At 30.7% G+C, this 14,255-nt stretch overlaps 1 protein-coding gene across 1 annotated transcript in view; it reads right to left on the bottom strand.

The window, feature by feature from the left end:
- Positions 1 to 3,402: 3,402 nt before the first annotated feature.
- The window catches only part of LOAG_18317 (AF-6 protein), a 16,333-nt gene continuing 5,480 nt past the window's right edge, over positions 3,403 to 14,255 (bottom strand). Inside the window, exons 8-24 of the mRNA XM_020450979.1 lie at positions 13,937 to 13,996; positions 13,627 to 13,742; positions 11,237 to 11,329; positions 10,396 to 10,473; positions 9,044 to 9,109; positions 8,654 to 8,727; positions 8,014 to 8,158; positions 7,448 to 7,514; positions 6,973 to 7,052; positions 6,580 to 6,720; positions 6,200 to 6,502; positions 5,398 to 5,757; positions 4,802 to 5,084; positions 4,596 to 4,698; positions 4,311 to 4,452; positions 3,838 to 3,927; positions 3,403 to 3,634 (exon numbers count right to left, since the gene is read on the bottom strand). Coding sequence (XP_020305286.1) covers positions 3,500 to 3,634; positions 3,838 to 3,927; positions 4,311 to 4,452; positions 4,596 to 4,698; positions 4,802 to 5,084; positions 5,398 to 5,757; positions 6,200 to 6,502; positions 6,580 to 6,720; positions 6,973 to 7,052; positions 7,448 to 7,514; positions 8,014 to 8,158; positions 8,654 to 8,727; positions 9,044 to 9,109; positions 10,396 to 10,473; positions 11,237 to 11,329; positions 13,627 to 13,742; positions 13,937 to 13,996 — 2,336 coding nt within the window. The 3' untranslated portion in view covers positions 3,403 to 3,499. The remainder of the gene's footprint in view (positions 3,635 to 3,837; positions 3,928 to 4,310; positions 4,453 to 4,595; positions 4,699 to 4,801; positions 5,085 to 5,397; positions 5,758 to 6,199; positions 6,503 to 6,579; positions 6,721 to 6,972; positions 7,053 to 7,447; positions 7,515 to 8,013; positions 8,159 to 8,653; positions 8,728 to 9,043; positions 9,110 to 10,395; positions 10,474 to 11,236; positions 11,330 to 13,626; positions 13,743 to 13,936; positions 13,997 to 14,255) is intronic.

Genomic DNA, 14,255 nt, shown 5'->3' with positions numbered 1-14,255 from the left:
ATATATATATATATATAGAAGACATATATATATATATATATATATATATAGAAGCATTTATTTCTTTCAAGCAATCATTTAATCCGCTGATCTTTATAACAATGAATTCGAAATGTTATCAATTGTTAGCATAAATTCTAGCAAGCAAAATGAATTTTAAAATAAACAACTAATTTAATATAATCGCTTTAGTTCGAATTTAAACTTTTTATATTAAAATTTCATATAAGATAGTTAGCTAAACTAATAATATAAGCATGCACAAGCATTTAATTTTCTTTAAAGTTTTGTAATTTCAAAAAAGAATTATAATTTCAATATCGAATTTGTGAAATTTTTTGCCATATTTCAATTACCGTTTTGTTCCAAATTAGTTTTAATGAAAACAGGTGTCATTTATTTTTTTTTTTGGAAAAAAATTTTATACACATATATATATATATACTTTGCATTCCCTATACTGTGATTTAATCCTTATTTTTTAATAATAAATCAGGAATGAATTTTATAGTTGTGGCAAATCAAATAGGTGATTTAAAAGTACTGTTTAAATTTCCAATTTTTTGAATTGATATTGTTTGTTTAAAATTTCATGTATACTTATTGGTTTAATTTTTTTTACTTTATTGTCAAAAAATGTACCTAACGAAATTACCATAAATTGGATAATTTTAAATGGTTAATTGATTTTAGATAAATCCTATTTAATGTCAAAATATGATAATTATTGATAGGAAAACTATAAATATGATAATTACTGACGAAATACGATAATTATTGAAAATTCTAATCTTGCAAAAACAACCTAATAAAAAAAAAGTGAAAACAGTATCCATAACAAATATATAATTGAAATTATCGCAGTAATTAAAATGAAATAAAATACCATTTAAATTTGATTTAAACTGTAAAATCTTAGGTAATTAATTTGAAATATATATGTATATGCATATCTTCATACTTGATTAAATGTTAATACTGTAAATTTGCTGTTATCGTGAAATAACTCCGTGTGGAATAAAATTCCTAAAACATACTTTTGGCACCAATCAAATGCTTCATGGTATTTTGCATATTTAAAACAACATATGTACCGTATGCATACACTTTTACTGTATATATAACAGTACCTATGTATTCATACACACCTGCCTGCATACGCTGTATCGCAATATGTATACGGCATGTGTACTGTACCCTATAGTACAATTGTCAGAATCTTAAAGCAAGGAAAAATGAAAATTTAATCACTGTCATAAATTTTCTACTTTCTGAATATAATAGGATGAAGGAAACAGGACAAGGGATGGTATCAGGAAGTGCTGAAGTAAAGAGAATAAACAGGTTGCAAAAAACAAAAACTTCACCTAATCTAGATGACATAATGAACAAAACCAATCAACACTACACTTTTTGAATCTTATTCAGTCCTGTGTCACTTACAGTATCACATATATCACTACATCATTTCTCAACAACTAAATTTATACATACCCCTTTTTCCTCTAATTTTTATCATATCAAAATAGCTCGTGTATATTGATAATGCTGACGACAATTTGTTTTTTTTGAAATTTTGCTTTTTTGAATTATTTTAAAAAATTACATAGCTAAAAATCATCGTAAATTTATTAATAAAAATTGCGATAAAATAAGTAAATCAAATTATGTGAGCAAAAAAGAAAAAAACAAAATAATGATTACAAGATAGTTATTTGGGAAACTAATTAACGATATGCATTCTCATTTCATTATTTAGGTGTACAAATATGTTAGCAATACTAAGCGGAGAACATTTTCAAAATGAATAAAATGCAAAAATTTTCGAATGATTTGAAAGAAAGGAAAAAAAAGCCATAGCATATAAGAATAGCAAATGTCTATGATAATTATTTGCAATATTTTTGAAAACTATTGCAAGAGATATGCGACGATAAGGATGAAATGATAAATTTACTTGGCAAAAAGAAAAAAAAACAAAAACAGGAAATTCAATTATAAATGCAGGAAGAAATTTTGAATTCAAATTTGTGGTAAAATAACATGCATTAGAAGCCGAAGTATTGTTACTAGTCACTTGTTGTTGCTACTTAATGGAAATGTACCAAAAAAAAAAAAAACCATTTAAATTTAGCAAATATTTAATGTCAAACAACAAATCTATACGAATTTTAAGTGATAATTACCTCTTGAAGAATTATTTGTTCACTTGATAATCCAAGTTAACTACCTTTGCTGAAACTTTCCTATACAGAATTTTCATATACATATATCTCCTAATGCTATAAAGTAAGATGCGGTTTGATAAGCAGTATGAATTACCTTTCTCGAAAATGATCAGGAAGTAATCGAAACAGTAACTTAATCACTGATCACTGGTGTCTTCACGATAATGCCTACAGTTTAGAATGATATATATGAAGGAGGTTCTCAAGGTTAACCGATAAATCGTATTATTTAGTACAAGAAAAATACACTTGAAAAAGGTTCAATTTCTAAAGTTAGATCAAGTCTAAACTCCAGGAAAAAATTCTGACTTCCCAAATGTAGATTAGAGGAATGCAGAGAGATATATATATCAAAATAGAAATGAATTTAAAAAAAAATATTTATATATGCAAAAAAATAGTATAAACGGCAAAAAAAGGCAAAACGAGTAAGGGCGGAATGAAAATATAAAATGATTCCAAAATTGCAAAGTAAATAAACGACCATAAAATTCATGATTGTATAAATAAAATAATGTAAGAATTTTAAACAAAGACAACTAAGGTTATTGAGACCCACGTGTGAGATGATATAAGAGATATGTAATACACGCAATATTAACAAAATAAAAAATGATTAGAAGCAATTAATATTGCTATAAATAAATATAAAAAAAGTATATATATATATATATGTATATATATATATATATAAAGTATATATGAACAATAAAGCTAAAATCTTGGAGAACATAGATTTCTGGATGATATTTATAAGACACAACTTTTGGGAAAAAATTACATTGAAATTCTGTTGGTTTTCAGAATAAACCATTGCTTAAATGAGAATATAGTATGTAAAGTTATTAATTAGAGAACAAACAAAAAAGTCATCATAAGCAATTTGATGTATTTTGCTATTAAGTCTCAATGCCAATGATCTCTATGACAATAAGTAGTATATTTCGAAGTGTTTAAATTTCATCAAAAATCAATTAAAATATGGATAAGATTGATGACTGCATGCTTCCCTTTTCTTCTGATCATATAGCATACTAACACAAAAGAACAAAGAAAAAGAAATTAATGGATCAGGAAATTGTTTTTGTCAGTATCACGACGATAATTATGCATATTTCATGTATCAAACACAACTACCATTTAATAATCAGTCTTTGAATTGTCACATAAACGGAACTGTTTTTCTCAGAAGAAGAAATCATACACAATGTTTGTACTTCATTTTTATGGCGTTGTACTTATTAACTAAGTCCAATATTCAGGGAAGAATTTCATAAATCATCCATTGTTTGCTCGATTTCACGCTGTATAGTGGATGCTTTGTAACGATTCTTCAGAGCTTTCTCACCGATCTGCTCCGCAAAGAGCTGCATTTTATCGCGGAATCCTAATTTGGAACCATCAATCTGAAGAAAAATGATTTCGAAAAGTAGATGAATTAAACCTTTTCTGAATTAAGATTTTTTGAATTCCTGCTACATCCCAAGAGGATTAATATTAAGAAATATAAAGGTCGCATAGTCTGCATCCACGTCCCACTATTTTACTGAGTCAGCTATAAACAACCACCAATGGAGACCAAATTTTTTAGTTGAAGTCGAAAAATCACCTTTGCTTCTTTTGCTGCATGTTGTTTTGCTTCCAATTCAATAAGGCGTGCCTGTCGTGGATCTCGATATATTTCATGAGTGCCAAGTACCTGAAGTGATAAGACGATGTTTACAAGCTTTCTTTTTCTTCTGAACATATAACATGCTAACAACAAAAGAAATTAATGATCAAGAAATTGTTTTTATCGGTGCTACGACGATAATTATGCATCATACCTTCGTGTCAAACACAACTACTATTTAATTATTTAATATTTAAATTATTTAATATTTAATTATTTAATATTTATTTAAATATTTAATACTATTTAATTATTGTTAACAATCCTTGAATGGTCACATAAAAAGAACTAAGAGTTTTATTTTTCTCAGAAGATATCATGGATAATAATACGCGACTTTCATGATAGATTAAATCAAGAAACAAGTGAAATATTATCACAGTTTTTATTTTATGAACAAAAAAATTTACTTGAGCTCTTGGTTCCGGTTGATCGTCATCATCGTAAATAAGCTTATTATCACCGTTGGAATGTGTTTTCCCATGATTTTCTGCGACTTTGTCATCCCACTGTACTCCCTTTTTCTTTGTTACCGTTTCATCGGAATTCTCACTGAACAAAATTTTGAACATGACTAAATTTTACAAATATATGATGAAACACAAAGGCATTATTAAAAATGAAGTTTACTGTGGTAATCCTTGATCTTCTGAGACGTAGAAAAATTGAATATTATATAAATCAAGAAAACATACTTAGTCAACAAAGAATCTTTCTTTTCTTCCAGAAATCTTTCTGCATCAACTGCAAGAGTATTTAGCTTCTGCTGTTCAGGTATTTTTCCCACTTCATCAACTTCTGAAAATATTATCTAAAATCAGACATATAAAAAACCAGTCATGTTTATGCAAGAATTCAAATGGAGAAAATAAACTAAAATCTAATGTGAATTCCTACCAACCTAATTTTATTGATGTCTTTTCACATTTTTCAAATGTTGGTAAGTTTTCCGGTCGTTCAAAGCAGCAATCATTCTGTCTGGCAGGTATAACGATTTCTCGCATTTGGGATTTCGATTCCTCTTGTTCAACGATGTTCTTGCTTGAATTTGATTCAATCGGAAATGGTATGCGAATTTTTGCTAACTCGTTAACAAGCTCACGATACTTTTGATGATCTGCCTCAGTCATTGCAGAACCTTTTGATTCAAGCTCATCCAGCTGCTTGTTTAACTCATCTCGCCTCTGCAGAATACGAAATGTTAAGACCACAAATTTCTTTTTTTCAAATTTTTTTTTTTAGAAATTTCTGTTGTTTTTTTTTTTAAAGAATGAGGACAGGAAAATGTGCAAGAGTTTAGATGAAAGATTTCGGAAAAAATCGATAATTCGTATATTATGACACAGCGAAGTATAAAACTACAAAAACTACAAACTTCGTAAAAAAGTTCAGGTAGTACTTCGTAAAAAAAAGTTCAGGTAATCAGATACCAGATTTTGAGGCAAACCAAAAACAATGAGGGGAAAAAGAAAACCATACAGAAAAAAAAAAACCTACAGTGATATGACGCTTGGGTGGTACAGGTGGTGCTTTCTTCGTAAACCGACGTCCTGGACATTCATCCATCACCATTCTTGGTTCTTGTGCTACAGCAACAGCTGATGATCGTGTAGAATCGTGCGATGACGTGGAAGCAACCGAATTCTGTTCACGTAACGTGAGATTTGTACTAACAGTTCGTGAAGCCTCAAACTGTTGCTGAGTAGAACTGTGTGGAAAAGGACGCTGATACGGAAGGATGCTACGGGTAGAGGTAGAAGAATAGGATGATTCGAAAGTAGAATGGTCTTCGATCAAGGGTAAATTTGCATAATCGGTAATCGGTGACGACGATGCACTTGACAGAACATATTCGGACTGCAAACAAACAAATAAACAAAGAGAAGAATGAAGAGAATCGAAATTGGGGAAAGAAGTAAAGCCAGTACAAACTCCAAATTTCCTAGTTTCTGAATTCAAAGCTGAATTTTTAAAATACTAAAATTCCCATTTTTCTTTCAAACTTCGAGTTTGATTTTAGTGATAAATTAAACTCTGTTAAGGTAAAGGTTGCTTTAGAAGTTCTACTAAATGAGCTGAAGGAGCATTCTCGTACCATGCAAAGAAAATTCAACAAAAAAAGAAGAAAACGATAGTACAGGAAAAAAAACAGTACAAAAAGAAACGTTGCTTATGCAACACTGACATGAAATATCCAAGATATATAAGGTAATACGACAGCAACGGTGGAGATATAGTTAAAGTAAAAGGATAAGCACAAAGGTAATGAAATTTTCAAAGAAAGGAAAAAAAAACCTACTGATAGAGCGTTTTTCAGTGCTGAATTATGGCAATGATTGGAAGAGGACAAAGCCGAATTGGCATAAAAATGAGATGGAGAATGTGATCGTGAATGACACTGCTGTTGCTGTTGACGTACAGTTGGCGATGGCGTGGGACGTGAAGGTTGAATAACGATGGGACGAACATTCCGATAATGAGATGGCATGGTACTACGTTGAGAGTTTGTACTTGTTTGACATTTTTCACAATGTACTGGAGCAGTTGTAGCACCAGAAGATGGCTGCAACGATGTCAGAGATATCGTCAGTGCTTTGTCAACCTGAAAATGAAGATCAAAAATAGAAAATAAAAAACATGTATATTTCTTGCAAGATATTGAGAACTGATAAACTAGACCGGATTCTGATAAATGTCAGATGTTGAAGCTGAACGACTTTTGATGGGTTGCTGATTGGTTGCAGTAATAGAACCATCTTGCAGTCGTGTCCGATAAGTACTGTTATTCGTCGCCCCAGGATATCCGTTACGGGCAGGTTTCTGGAAAAAAAATATAATTAGTGCACCGGAAATGATTTCTATAAAATGTTTCTGTAACAAATGATGTTGAAGAAAAGATAATTAGCATAGGACTGGCAAAGCTGATATGGTTGTCCCTTAACCTATGACCTATGAACATGTCTCAATAACAACGAAAGTACCACATTCAACAGTCGATGAATTCTTTAGACAATGAAATAATCAAAAAAAGTCTGTAAACTGAACGCTTTCAGAAAGAGATGATATCATTACGTTGAAATGGGAATTACTGGAATAATTAGAAGCCATGGATGTAGCTGAATTTTGGCGTGAAAATCGCTGAGTATTAGCAGCTGTAACATGCAAAACAATATAATAGATGTATATTATGACTCACATATGACAGAAATTATAAAATTTTAAAACATTAAGACAAATTTCAATATAAATACATGTGCCCAAAAATTTTAAAATTATTGTTTTGTAAAACAAATAACGCAAAATAATAAACAGTACAAAAGCATTGAGTAAAACGGATTAAGTTGTGACAAAACTTAATCTTTAATTCGATTCATAAAAGATTATTTGTTAATTTTGAAATAAAATTTATTGGAAGAATGTGCTCTTGTTTTCAACCAGCAACTGGCAAAGCTAAAATTGCTATAATAAGTTATCCAGGAGTGGAATTACGAGGAATTCTTCAATATAAGATTTTAGAGAATTAACAATGACAAATGCATATGGTTACCGTAAACAGTTGCATTTTCCGAAGAATTTGGCATGGTCGACTGTTGAGCAGGAGGTAGTTGACCTGCCTACAACACAATAACTTATAAATACTGGCGACAAGTTCCGGTAATTCTGCTAATTATTTTGCTTTTAATGATAAACGCGCGGACAATGTCTTCTCGGCTTATTCAAATCTTTTATGCCATAAATAATGTTCCCGGCTTGTTTTGGGGGCATAAACGCATTATATCACCGCACACCTAACTTAGAGTTCTTTCTCAAACGATAGAAATAGTTCTTAGGAGGTTGCATCTTTATAATTTCACTGTATCTAGGGTAAACTGTTATGGATTACCGAATCAAAATTGTAATATATTGCGACAATTTCGTACAATATCGTGAATGTAGAAAGACACGTACCTCTAATATGGATAAAATAGTCAATGGGGTACAAAGGATTTTCTTCGTTCTTCGGCGATTGTCTTATACACATCGGTGTGTATTTTATCCTCAACCAACGAAAAAGGAGGGAGAAAGGAAGAGGCAAAATCAGAAAAGAAAGAAATGGGTCTCAGAAAGAGTGACCTGTACAACAGAATGGATGCCTGATGATGATACTTGTGTTTGTGGAGGATTATTTAACCATTCGTACAGACCATTGTATCGTGCGGCATGTTTGTATACCTCAAACGATACGATCGGTCCACTCGAGGACATTTTCGATGCCGCTCTAAAAATAATTGAATAATTTAATTCATTGTTGAAAATACTAATTTTCTCGTTTTGCAAATGCATAATGTCCGCTAGGTGACAACAGCCTTGTCACCAATTCTTCTTTTCTAACCATATCGTTATCATCCGTTCATCCTTGAGAGTATAAAAAATTGCGTAGAAAATGTTCTTAAAATTGCTATAACACATATCTCAAAAAACCTTCATATGCTTAGAATAATAGTGAAAAATGATCGCACTTAGAGGATACGAATTGAGAAAAAAAAGACCCATAAAACTTAAAGGACCAACGATTTTTTTTGATCAACAGATAACTTTAGGAAAAAATTATCCTAATCATAATAAAAAGTTGTTAAGCACTCATGAGAACGAATAAACGCATTAACTTGGAATCTCCCTGATAATTTAATACCATTTATCTCTTTAATTAAACCAAAGTTTTTAGTTTCTACCAAATAAAAAACGAAATCTAATAATACATTTCAAAACATACTCTTCTTGGCTGATGCCAATAAGTGACTGGCCATTGACAGAAAGTAGCTGATCTCCAGATTCAAGGCGACCATCCTTGAAATTAACAGCTTTTTAGCTCTCAAAATTTCAAATTATGCGTTTTATTTGGTAGTAATAAGTTTAAAAACTCTTTATTTCAGATTTAACATACGATGCTTCTGAAAAGTGGTCGATATACCTGGCTTAAAAATTTTTAGAATCACTACCTCATTTACACATCTAATAAGTCTGTATGCATCTTATACAACCTAATAACTTTATTATATAGGTCTGTAATGAATGATATAAAGAAGTTTTAGACAAAAGAGTTTCACAAAAACATATCAGAGTCTTCCATTGAAGCAACAGAAACAGAAAAATGAGCACATACCCGATGTGCGGCGCTATTATCCACAACTTTCTTTACATAAATACCAATAGAACGTTCTCCAATTCCCTGAACCACGCAAAACATCATTTTACAAATGACTGTAGAAATAGAAAGTGCAGAATATCAGTTAATATTTCTTTCAGACAACAAAAAAATGCTGAATAAATTATTAGATCCGTTTGTGAAAGCGATGAGAATAAAGAAATAAGTCAGCGATCAATGATAAACAGCACGATTGACAGGAAAGATGAAATGACAGATTGAAATCAATTTTTTCTTTCCTTTTTGCTTGATTTCCTAACTTTTTAAAATTTCTTTCTTTGACTTTTAGTAAATTTTCAAATATATAGGCAGATAGAGAGCAAGGTAAAATATTAGAAAAGTGAAATAGGCACGAATTGTACGTATGTGAAGTAATAAAGCCAAATGAGCAGAGGTCTTTTAGAACAGAAGATTAAAATGATAAGTATTAAGGATTATACGGAGGTATTACATAAATGTATAACAGTGAAAGGAGCAATTTTGCTGTGTAAAGTAGGTTATATGAGATATCATCAAGGTATTAAACTATTATTTCAGCGGTTATGACTTTGATGCATTACATAAAGTATTCTATAAGATAAAAAGTTGGTAGATAACTGATGACAGTATGTACAGATACAACGCTTACTAATGTTATCCTTGATATGTTATAGATTGGTAATGATAAGGAAAATTTTCCATCGTCGATGTAATTTTAGATATCGTTACATGATATGCATACATATACTGTTCTTTTTTCACTGACTGTTCTATCACTACCCTTCTAATTCGCATTTAAAATGGCAGAATTTAAGGAAAGTAAAAATAACGGAGTAAGGGGGACTGAAAAAGACAACAAAGAAAGAAGGAAGAAAATGTGGATTTGATTTTCCGTAATAAAAGGGAGAAACAGTAGCAATACAGGGAATAAGAATTAACATATACTTAATCTTTCCTCCTCCTTCTCTTCTTACTCCGAGTGTTTTTTTCCTTTAGGAGTATTTCAATTTCTAAAGTTGGAGAAAGTTGATTTATGAACATTGAGTTTCGGTTACAGTTTTTTGTCCTTCATTTCATAACAATGTCATTTGCTGTGTTGAAAAATGCTATTTAAATAAAGTCATCTTTACAAGAAAGTATAGATGAGAGAAAAGAAATTAAGAAATTCCAGCGAGAATTCCATTTGGTAATAAAATTTTATAGCATCTTTCGTTCATCTGAACGAAAAAAGGTAATAATGGCAGGATACAAGAAAACGAAAAAATATTTATGATCATATTAAAATGTCGATCATAAGAGAGGAAATTTTTAAAACGTAATATAAAATGTACCTGAGCAGCTACAATACTTAATCCGATTCCACCAGTACCACGATTAATACTGACCATTACAATTTCCGGATCTCGTTCCTGAAACTTGTGAAAATGGAATTTTTTTTGTCAATTATTTGTTCAATTTAGAGGTCCGAAAGTGAACGGAACCATATATGTGGAAGTCAGCCACCTTTGACATTTCAAAAAACCGCATATTGGTCATCTCCTACTATATTATTGAACATAAGGTCTTCAATACCAAAAAAAAAAAAAAAAAGAAAACAAACAATATACCTTATTTTACAAAATAGAAATTAAAATTTTTGCTGGCATAAACATATACTTTGTTAATTATTCAGCCTGCACCAGAAAACTTTATAGTTTTATTTGGAATTAAACAATCTAAAGTTCAAATATCAAAAAACCACAGTTCCGCATTCGACTCCAAAAGACCTAATAAAGTACACATTACGGAAAAATCCATCGATTGCATGATTCGGAACTTCATGGCTACTACTAGCGATAATAACATGGATCACTAAATCGCGCTGATTTAAGATTATGGAAGATCTGAGCACTTGCGTCCCGAAAATTCAGTCGAAAGAACTTGTAGGCCAAGCACGTTCAACTATACTAACATTAAATAGAAATTTTTTTCTATCCTCTTCCCGTCTACTCAATCCAATCATGGCCCCAATAATGAAACTCCTTTCAGTTATAATCTTGGGTAACCATGAACAGATTATGAAACTCCTAACCTTCAGTTATAATCTTGGGTAACCATGAACCGATTCAATTTTTAAAAAACCTTCTTTTCAAATTTTGAAAATTTCAAAAATCAAGATCAACATAAACCTACTCGTCTGGATAGTGAATTTACACTGGACATCGATTTTTGCTCATGCAAACTGTTCGATAGTGTTTCTGTTTTTAATTTGGTCGGTTCTTTGTCCTGCAACGAAAACTTGATCATCACATCATGATTATCTTTGGTAAAGGACATGTTTATACTTCAACAAATTTTCCAAACATTCTCTTTAACTTTTTTTCAGTTAAGAATGAAAGGAAGGATTTCCTGGACAGTAAGAATACAAAATAGTTCAAAAAACACGTAAGGGCTGCTTAATTTCATGATTTTCCGTCAATTATATAAATTTGGATTTAAATGTACAAAAAATATAAATAAAAGAAAGATGAAAGAGTTACCAAACAAATAGTTTGATCTTAAAAAAAGAGAACGAAATCATCAAATTAAAAATCTTAAATGCATGAAAAATTTCACAAGACGGATGTGTGATATTGTGGAAAAAATTTTTGTGAAAATATCCCTTTTTTTACAGGAGAAAAAAACAAAAAGTTTTTTCTTTCGAAAATTTCTCGACTTATCCATGTAACATGAACGCATATAGTTCGGCATTTCTGTCTCAACTTTTTACCCATTTCCTTTCCCTCTCAACCTCGATGAATTTAGTTTTCCTCGACATAAATTACATCGCAATAAACATATGGTTAGTCAAAAAAGCATCGATATCAACGAAAGAAATATAAGAGACAGTTCAGATGTAAGGCAGATGTTTATGAAGTTTGAGCGGTTTTAAAAAAAAACGTATGCCTGAAGATCTTCAATCCCCATTTTATTCATTATATTTACAATAACTTTGCTCAAATTATACGAAATGTTATAATCTCTTAAAGACAAGCACTAAAAAATACTCTTTAAGAAAAACAAAAACTATCTCCAAAAAGTAAAAGTTATGTCATAAACCGGTCAACGAAAGTGCAAGGTTGACAATCATGTGGTGATCACAACTACAAGATATTATGAACGTATTTTGATCATTTCAAAAACTTCGATAGAGACGGAGGAAAATACGTGAAATAGAATTTCTCAGATGACGTCCGAACAATTCTTATAAATCAAAAAAAGTTAAAAGTAACTCGAAATAAGTATATACAAGCTAATATGAATACATGAAATTTTATTTACAGAATATTTTAGCTATCCTTACAATCCCTTGGAAAAAACACCGACCAAAATATCTATTCAAGACATTAACATCAATCAAACAGGTGTCATGTTCTTCATCTCTTTTGAATGATACTAAATTTTGAATACCACGAAAATAAATTATGAAAATCATGAAACACACACATACATATATAAACACATATGCCCATTCACATTATTAGTTCGTCTAAATTAAACTTCCTCGCAGTCCAATGAATTTACGAAAGGACTTCAAAAAATACTGAAGGAAAAAATGGAGATATTCAACGAGGTTATTTCCTAGTAAATAGGGCAAATAACCATCATAAACATGCGAGAATTCGTTCTGATTATATGAGCATTTTTACACCACTTGAAAACGGATATATTTCAAGTGATGATGACTGACGGTAGGAAAATTACATATGAAAGGAGAAATACATGATACGACTAATACTGACTACCTCGCATACTTACTGATGTTTGTTCAAACCATCAAATAACATCACTCAAAATGTCATTATTTTCTTCATATTACTCCGATGTTACCATCCACACCAAATATAAAAATCTTTCAGAGCCCTGTTCCAGTCTAACATAACCACAGAAAAACTCTTCTATCCTTGAATACCTAATATTTGTCTATCATTTCCTTCTTCTATTCTCATCTTCCTTCCACTCCCACATGTGGCTATATTTTAGTCAATATTTCTAATAACCAACAGTTTCCAATAGTTGGAATTCCTTTAGGATCACTTTAACCAATGGTTTTTCTCTTTATGATCCCTTTTATTTTTCCAGTGTAGTATTTCATCACTTCCTGCGTTTGTTTATAAATTATCTATTGAAAATGATGAATACTAAAATTTCATGTATTTTATCAAGAAAAAAGAGTGAAACTAAACTTTACTGTCTTACCAATCAAAACACAATGTCATATTGAGAGATATAAATTACCATGAATTGGCGGATTTCTGCAGTACTAACTTATCCAGAAACCACATGCAACTGTACTACGCTTAGTAGCACACATGTATATAGCACACATATAGCACACATGATGCCACTATCGATACATGGATTGCAGGTAAGTAGATGATACTAATAAAGTAATACAAAAATTGTCAATGAAACAAAATAGTGTTGATGGTTCCATAAAAAATAAAAGCAAAAAATAAAAAAAAGCTAACTGTGTAGTTATTGTTATCTCTAGTGTGGATCAAAACAAGATTCGTAATTATTGCCAGAAACTCAGTATGTACCTGCAATTTTTGCAATGAACCTATCATTTTTGTAGATTCTTCGCTTGCAGATCCAGCTTTTAGAAAAACTGTCCAACTGCCTGAGGAATGGTTCTGTGGAAGGAAACGACATAAGCCTGAAAAATTTTATCACATTCCAAATGATTTTTTGCAACGATATTAGTTCTTTGATATTAATTCAACGACATTAATTTTTTGTAATAAAAATTAAGAATTAAAGTATTTCTAATATCTCAAAATAGTTGAAATATTTGAGAAGGTTAACCGAAAATCAGCCCAAATTTAAGCAAGAAATTCAGACAAAAAGTACCTTGCGCTTGCAATCCACTAATTACTTCAGCAAAAGCAGGAGAAAGTCCACGGATGAGGTCTAAAAATTATTTTTTAAACGACTTTTTTAAACTATCTGTAAAATCATGTTTAAGATTCACGTAATAGAAGACACAAATTATGGATTACTTCTGAATTACCTAAACATATTTAAATACGAACAAACAAATAAACATTTGACAGTTATGGAGTGTCGCGAAATCCGATTCGCGAGACTCCAACCATACCCCAAACAAACAAATAAATTTCTTACTATAAATAAATGTTAATAGTGTAAATCATTTAACCAATTTACATTC

This window comes from Loa loa (assembly GCF_000183805.2).
Source record: "Loa loa unplaced genomic scaffold supercont3.260, whole genome shotgun sequence".
Taxonomy (NCBI): domain Eukaryota; kingdom Metazoa; phylum Nematoda; class Chromadorea; order Rhabditida; family Onchocercidae; genus Loa; species Loa loa.
This window is presented reverse-complemented; position numbering and strand designations above follow the sequence as displayed.